Source organism: Plectropomus leopardus, chromosome 15 (genome assembly GCF_008729295.1).
Source record: "Plectropomus leopardus isolate mb chromosome 15, YSFRI_Pleo_2.0, whole genome shotgun sequence".
NCBI lineage: Eukaryota > Metazoa > Chordata > Actinopteri > Perciformes > Serranidae > Plectropomus > Plectropomus leopardus.
Genome location: NC_056477.1, coordinates 6955413 through 6963238, shown reverse-complemented (window position 1 = coordinate 6963238; position 7826 = coordinate 6955413). Strand labels below are relative to the sequence as shown.

The 7826-nt window shown below is 37.6% G+C and overlaps 1 protein-coding gene across 2 annotated transcripts; it reads right to left on the bottom strand.

Annotated features, from left to right (window-relative positions):
- Nucleotides 1–15: 15 nt before the first annotated feature.
- Nucleotides 16–7447, bottom strand: mtrf1l (mitochondrial translational release factor 1-like). 2 transcript variants are annotated; one of them, XM_042502247.1, is made up of 8 exons: nt 6375–7447; nt 5632–5711; nt 5346–5450; nt 4980–5058; nt 2997–3160; nt 2333–2450; nt 1581–1717; nt 16–1108 (listed from the first exon to the last, which is right to left on the bottom strand). In XM_042502247.1, the coding sequence occupies exons 1-8, from the start codon at nt 6802–6804 to the stop codon at nt 908–910; spliced, it is 1314 nt and encodes a 437-aa protein (XP_042358181.1). In that variant the 5' UTR covers nt 6805–7447; the 3' UTR covers nt 16–907. The 2 variants fall into 2 exon arrangements, with proteins under 2 accessions (XP_042358181.1, XP_042358182.1); XM_042502248.1 differs by having other exon boundaries at nt 5598–5711; nt 6375–6453.
- Nucleotides 7448–7826: the final 379 nt, after the last annotated feature.

The window sequence follows — 7826 nt, the reverse complement described above, 5'->3', positions numbered from 1 at the left end:
CAGTTAACTGAAGCCCTTTGGGTTGTGGGCTGTTGCTTGGGCAAACAAACAACTGAGTCAACATGGACTTTTTTACACTGTTTTCAGGCATTTTAAGGACCAAGCAATTAGTTGATTATGAAAATAATCTGCAAATTTATCCATAAAAAACAATCCAGTTTGCTGTAGTAGAACTTTATTAGCGTGCACAACTTAACTTTACCCCATCCACTCAACACTTTTGGGATGAACTGGAACACCGACTGCAATTCAGGCCATGTCACCCTACATCAGTGCCCAACCTTACTAATGCTCCTTTGGCTGAATGGGAGCACATCATCATTGCAGTCATATTCCAAAATCTTGTGGAGAGCATCCTGGAGCAGTGGATGCTGTTATAGCAGGAAATTTATGCAAATTTTCATCATATTTCAGGGCAGTGTTTGGGTGTCCACATACTTACAGCTTAAGAGCATACATGAGCTGTTCAAGATCAGGCAACACACACACATTTTAAATGAATAAGCAAAACACATACTGTTACTCTTTAAATATATGAAGAAGCTGCAAAGTCTGTGGATGTTCAATAAAAGCTCTATAGCACAACACGTCTGCGTCTGAGAGATACTGCTGCTGAATAAATGGGAACAGAAACTCCGGTGTTGGTGCACATGGTCGACTAATGAGTCATTACTATTATCAAAGCTCAATTTAAAATATAAGAGGTTACCATCACTCCATTGTAGAGTCATTTTATTAGCCACTTTTGTCATTCCTGGAAATGTGTTTGCACAAGGCTAGATGTTGTTTGCCAGGAGCCGAGTAGGAATGGCCAACATTACAGCATCATTACTTTGCTAAACCATGTAGAAAAAAGTTTCCATATCATCAAAATGCAGGTTCCTCAGATCCAAACTCATGAGCCCTCCTAGTCGATTTCTCCCAGCAGTTCTGCGAGCGTCTCCTGATTGGAGAACTCCTGTAGTGAGGAGTTCATCTCGTCCAGCAGATCTTCACCCAGCAGGAAGCTCTTGATGTCATGAACCGTCATGCCGATCCGGTGGTCTGTTATACGATCCTGGGCAAAGTTGTACGTCCGAATCTTCTCTGACCTGCCTTTTGTGCCAATCTGGAGGAGGAGAAAGAAGAAAAAGAGTAAAAATATATATATATATATTATTAAAAAATATATATATATATATATATATATATATATATTAAAAAAAATTTTTATTGAATTTTATTTTTTGTACATGCATAATATATTATTATTATTATTAGTAGTAGTAGTAGTAGTAGTAGCATTACTAGTATAAAATATCTTAACTTTATTTTGCATGCATACTTTTGGGCTTGCTTTGTCTATTTTGCCTTTTTTTTTTTTCAGAAAGACCCACAAAATCAGTTGAACATTCAAATTTATAGAGCTATATTTATTTATTTTTTGGCTGGTTAAGAACTCCGTGTCTCAAAAATAACCTTTTTTAATATTTTGGGGGGGAAAAAATCAGTTGTCACACCTGTATTTTAGATAATATTTGAATGTCTTCACTTGTTGATCACAGTATACTGTATTTTTCTGTATTTATTCTGAGTCCCACCTGTATTTTACGTTGGTTGTAGCGTTTGCTGGTCTCCTCCTCGAGCTTCATGCTGTACAGTTTCGCTCTCAGAGCCTTCATGGCTTTCTCCTTGTTCTTTATCTGGGAACGCTCCTGCTGGCACTCTGCAACCACACCTATCAAACATAAAACAAGTACTAAAGGCCTATTCTTATGTTGGCATCCCAAAAGATGTAGTTGAAAAGTTATGCTCGTTTCATAACAACACTCAGAGAAATACAGACCCGTGTAGACAGCACCAAAGCCCTACCTTGATTGTTACACATATCACAGAAAATTCATAAGACAACACCTCAAGGAGATCAGTTCAGACATGGCCTCTGATTTTCTGAGGTTTTTATTTTAATATTAAAACTTTGCATTTAAAAAATGTAATATAGGAGAAGAAAGTTGCATTTCCCATGTTGGAGAAATTTTCAAATGGAAATCCCAATTACAAATGGCTTAGGCTGTTTGCTGTATTAAATGGCACTTTTTTTAAACAATCTATCAAGTACATTTATGATAAGCGCTGTGGTCCCCAGTGTTGGGAAAAAATAGAGACCAATCTATCATTTTTTGTCAAGCTTTATGATCTAAAAATAAAGAAGAAATAAGTTTAAAATATTTTATTTCACTGGGGACAGAGTCTGCCTGATGCCCCCATCTGTTTTACAGTGTCTCACTGTAAAATAAAATAAGCTGTAAAGTATGTTCTATCTATTACAACACAGGGTGGTTACAGTTGTTACCTGTCGGCAGATGGACAATCCTGACTGCACTGTCTGTGGTGTTCACATGTTGGCCTCCAGCTCCGCTCGCTCTCTTAGTTTCTATCCTCAGGTCCTTTGAGTTTAGCGTGAAAGAGATCTGACAGAAACACACAAACACCGCAATTTACTTACATCTTAATTAATAGCAGATGAGAAGAAAAGACAAACCTAATCCTAAATGTTCCACCTGCACGGTAAATCCGTGTTAAAACGAAAAAAGGACACAGAGCTAAAAAGGCAGTAAAATTTAGAGCAAATGAGATAAAACTTCACTGAGTCACACTAAAACACGATACATAAATATAATAACAATTATAATATATATAATATATATATTATAATATAATATTAGTTAATTAATATTTCAAAATTTTAAACCTGCATTTTTGTATTTTGATATGAAATGCTGCCTCAGCAGGTTGAAATATAAAAAACAACCAACACAACCCGACATATTTGAGTGCTTTCATTCACTACAAACTAATCTTTTCTATGTGATATTGTGAATCATTTCCATCCAGCATCTCAATCCAACAGGAAATGCATGCTCTTCTTAATACTTAATCTGTCATGATTCCTGTTGGAGAGCTGGGCTGTTTTAACTGGGTTGTTTGTGCCATCCCTGACTGGTGTAAAGCTGTACCTCAGTGGGTTGGGGCAGTACAGCCACAGTCATGGTGCTGGTGTGCATTCTGCCCTGTTTTTCAGTCCTGGGAACCCTCTGAACTCGATGGACTCCAGCCTCGAACTTCATCCTCTTGTAGCTCTGAGGGCCACTGATGCTGGCTGAGGCGTGACGCAGTCCACCTGGTCATAGGTGAGCACCAAAAAGTACCAAAAAATGTTACTTCAAACTTTTCTTTTCTTTACAGCAAATTCTCATCTGCAGGCCCTCGGCAGGTCAGAACAAATACACCGCACAATGACATGATAATAAAAAGTAATAAAATAAAAATTAAAAAAAGGGGATAAAAAGAAAGACACACACAAGACAAATAATACACGCAGTTGTACATGAAATAAAGCGACATAAAGAAGAAGACACAAGACAGACAATACAACATAAAACTACACGAAATCGTCACTTACAAAACAAAGAATAAAATACTGCACACAATACCGAATCATAAGTGAATACTTGGTATTGATACGTGGGTATTTCAAGTGTCATTTCAAAGAGAAGTACTAAGTGTCTTTTGATGTGTCTTAAAAAAGTTAAAGTTAATCAGCATTTGATGGCAAACCTCAGTGGACACTCCACACGTCTGCGGCACAGAAAGGGCTCCTCTCTGTGTTCATAGTCAGTTAATGCAGCGGTGCTTTTAGCGTAAAAGACAGCACGGGGTTTTGCACTTTTTGTTGACATATAACACTATCCTTTTCTAATCCCATCCCCACTATAAGTCCCTAATTAAGACACAAAAATGTGTTTGTCCTCTTTCACTTTCCATCCTTCTTATAAAGAAACAATAGACGATATCTAATTCACTCTATGATGTTTCTGACATGTTCAAAACAACAGAAAATCCAGACACTGACAAGTAATCCAGCACTTTTAACAGCATTTTATCCTGACTCCTTAATTACTTAATTGTCCTTTAGACTCAACAGCTTAATACTAAATACTAATAATAGCTGAAACTTAATACACTAGACTTGTTAAAGATGCAGTCAGTGATTCTAACACAAAACTTGCTCGGTCTTGCTCGTGCACAGGACAGGGGAAAGTCCTTATGCTTCCCTCTCGTGTTGCTTAGAAATATCATACTTCCCAGTTGTGCAGTCATAATTATGACATACACACATTCAAGCACTCTGGTCAGAAAAAAAAACACAAACATGGACACTAGAAGTAAAAAGGTTGTTTTGTCATGGCTGATGTTTTACCAAAAGCAAGTAGCACAGAGCCTCTTTGTGTTTTAGCGGCAGAACAAAGCACATATAATACACATCAGACATGTAGTTGAGGTTTTGATTTGTTTATAGGTATAAATAACATTATAATCAGCTAATATTTGCTTAGCTAGCTAGCTTTATGGCCCTGTTGTCTCAGTGAATAAGGGCTTAAGGTGTTGCAGAGGTAACTGCAACAAAAATTGACTGCTGACACCGTTTCCATGCTTTCTGCTATTTCTGCTGCTCTGGAATGCCACACAAATGTTACAACTCGGGTATCAAAATTTCCCAATTTCTCACTCGTAATTATAACTTTGGACAGCCGTTCATGTACTTGTAACTCGTAAAACAATATTTTCAAGGAGCACATGAAGGCAGCAATAGATGTACAAAGACAAACGCAGTAAGAGCAACAGGGAGGCTGATGGGACCATTTACAGGAGGAGTTTATTTGTTTTGGTGTGGAGTTCAAATATCATCAATCTTTCTCCAGAATCTCTGACTCCGCCTTTAAGGTCTTTACGTGACAGTTGCATAAATAATATTGCCTTAAAAGGTCGGTCTGCCTGAGGCAAAAGAAAGCCGAGGTTTTAGGATATCAAAAACCATGACGTCTCCTTCCAGATACATTAAAGCTGACGACAGAAATATGTGGAAAAAAGTTTTGTTGTGCTTTGGGTGAACCGTGTTTTCAGTCTGGCAATAATCACTTGTGTCTGTGTGCACTGACCTAATTCACTCGTCATGTGCTCCAGGATGTCGAAGGACCAGTCGTGGTGCTGAGCGAAGCCCTGGTACATGTCAAACACCTGAAGAGAGGACAGAAATGTAAACAAACAGAGAAAGGATTTTCGTTTTCTTGCTTCACAATGAGTCCTCTCTCCTCTGATCTTCTTCAATCGCTTTTTTATGCTCCTTTAAGTTCCTACTGATGCCCTGATGTTGAATCATATCACTTATTTTGAAATATATTTATCATCCTAGTTTTTAATCAATATGCTGCTACTTTTGACTTACTTTTACTCAAACAAAAAAAAAGTCCACTATTTCAAGAACTGTTTTAAATAATAAATGATATGAAGAAGTGCTTCCAGACCTCATCAGTAAACAGCATGGCCTCCTGACCCCCGACACCGGCCGTAACCTCCAGAACGAGGTCGCTCATATCCGCCGCCTCCTCAGGGATCAGCAGGTCCAGGATCTGATCAGTGAAGCAGGTTGACGACAACACTGATGTCAAATAAATGTGATGTGTGATAACTGAATATATAAGAAGTGGAATCATCTGAGTTTGCTTATCGGTTAACAACAAACTGCTGTTACAAATCTGTCTTTGGTGTTCTGTTACTTTATGCTCCTGTAGCTGAGAGTTGCAGTTCCACCTTTTGTCGAAGATCTTGAATATCTTGCAAACATCCTTCACTTTCCAGCTCCGCCAGTTCTCGCAGGGCTGGGTCTTCATCTTTGAGAGAAACAAAAAATCATACAGTAAAGTTTAGGGTTGTGCAAAATGACAATTTATGAATTGAGATAATTAAATTTCTGGGGGTAAAAAACTGATACAACAGAGTATTGGAGGATTTTGCATAGCAATATTGCAACAAAACACAGGTGCCAAGTAACAATATTGTATTATACAAATGATTTCTGTTGCAGACACAAATTAAACTTTTAGCAGTCCACTAGAATGATAAATCAACTGCTTTTTTTATACTACTAAATTCATGCTGCTGCAACAAAAATGAACAGAAATCTTGTTCGATAAAAACAAGTAATAATGTATTTTTCCTGAATTTGTAGTTCAAAAAAGGTAATAAATCGCAATATATTGCAATGAATGTTATTGTAATGCTCAGCATTACCCCAACATCATATCACAATATATAACTGCACATACAGCGTTTTAAGGTTCTTATCCACAATTGCCTTCCCATACAGTTACAGTAGTATTTGAATGAGTATTTAAATGTCGTGTGCAAATAGATCTAAGCACAAGTATACTGTTTTACTTACTTCACCACTTTAGATTGATGAACAATGTCTATTGACTCAAAATAAATGGAACTGTGTCTTAATTATTCGACATATTTCTTGTCTTTGTGTGGCAGAATCAGAGCAGTCTCACCTTTCAGGAGCATCTCGGTCTCAGCCATCTCTTTCTGTTTGGTGTCCAGCTCTTTGATGCTTTGGATGAGAGGAGCCAGCAGGGACACTTTGGTCCTTTTGGCCCTCAGTTCGTCCTCACTGCTCTGCTCCTCTGTCTCACTGCTGGTGGTCGCTCTCAAACATTCAGTGTACTCTGTCTCCATGTTCTTCAGGTATTCCTGCAGAGACTTCTTGGCAAAAAGCTCATCCACAGACAGCAACTTAGCCACCAACAAAGGTGTACCGGTGTGAAGAGTTCTTGTAGTTCTGCCACAGTGATTACTGGAGTATTCATAAAAACTGACAGGTTTCCTCATGACATTTGGTGATTTCTGACAATGAGTTATCCATAGACTAAAGACACACTCCTTTCCACACTGAAGAAGGGTTGTCGCTCTCCTGAAAGCCATTGTGTGAGCGGATTTGTTTAGAAGATTCACTATGTGGCAAAACAATGTAAGCTCGATATGACTTGGCTTTGGCACATAATCCTCTCTGATCCGGAAGAAACGTTCGGCCAAAGTCCATTCAAAAAAACTATGATTTTAAATGTTTTTATGCCTAGCAAAATTAAATGTCAATTTAAGTACTATTTTAGAAGATATTATGGATTCAATGAAGGCATCCTTAAATTCGGCATGAATGTTTCACGGCAAAAGTGCTTTATTATGATGATATTTTACATTTTGTAGTAAGCTCACGTCGCAAACGACATTCAATTTAGTAGTTTTTCTACTACAAACCAGACTAAAAAATCAATTTGAAATTTAAATAACTATTGTTGCGATTACCAGCGTGATATTAACTTATAAATCTAAAGAATTGCATTTGAGGAAGTAAACAACTGACTGAGGGCTTCCAGATGTCTAAAATGTGATCTTGAATTTATATAACAAACGTTAAAACGGCTCCGTCGGATTTATCATGTTATCGGACGCGTAGACATAACTATAACGAAACAGGTTTCAGTCAATAATTTTCCAAAGACCGTCTAAAACCTGATTATTAATGCTTGTTGAAATAATATTGCAGCTTTACCACCTTGCTGAAGGGCGCAGACATGTTGAATATGACGCGCTTGCTTCTTCTTCGTTTGTTTTGGTGTTTTTACAGCAGCTTGCATCTTTGGTGTTACATTACTGCCACCCTCTGGAGGTAGTTAACTCCTACAATGCCCAGTTCAGCTCTCTTCAAGAAACAGTACACTGCAAACAAGGTATAAGAAAGACAGCAAAGAAAAAACATAGACAAAATTATAGACATTATATATATTTATAGGATGTATTCTATGCCTCTGATTTAATGGCCACAAGTGTATGTGTGCATTGTACATAAATCCTTCAGATATCTAGACTAAGTGCAAATTGCAGATCACAGATCACAACATAATTTTTCAGACATAACCTGTACTACCTGATACAATTTTGTTGTG

Coding starts and splice junctions, on each gene's coding strand:
- mtrf1l (XM_042502247.1), bottom strand. CDS start 6,804: ATGGCTTTCAGGAGAGCGACAACCCTTCTTCAGTGTGGAAAGGAGTGT. Junction 5,059..5,345: donor CCATGCTGTTTACTGATGAG/GTCTGGAAGCAC, acceptor TCCTCTCTTCAG/GTGTTTGACATGTACCAGGG. Junction 2,451..2,996: donor TACTGCCCCAACCCACTGAG/GTACAGCTTTAC, acceptor TGTTTCTGTCAG/ATCTCTTTCACGCTAAACTC.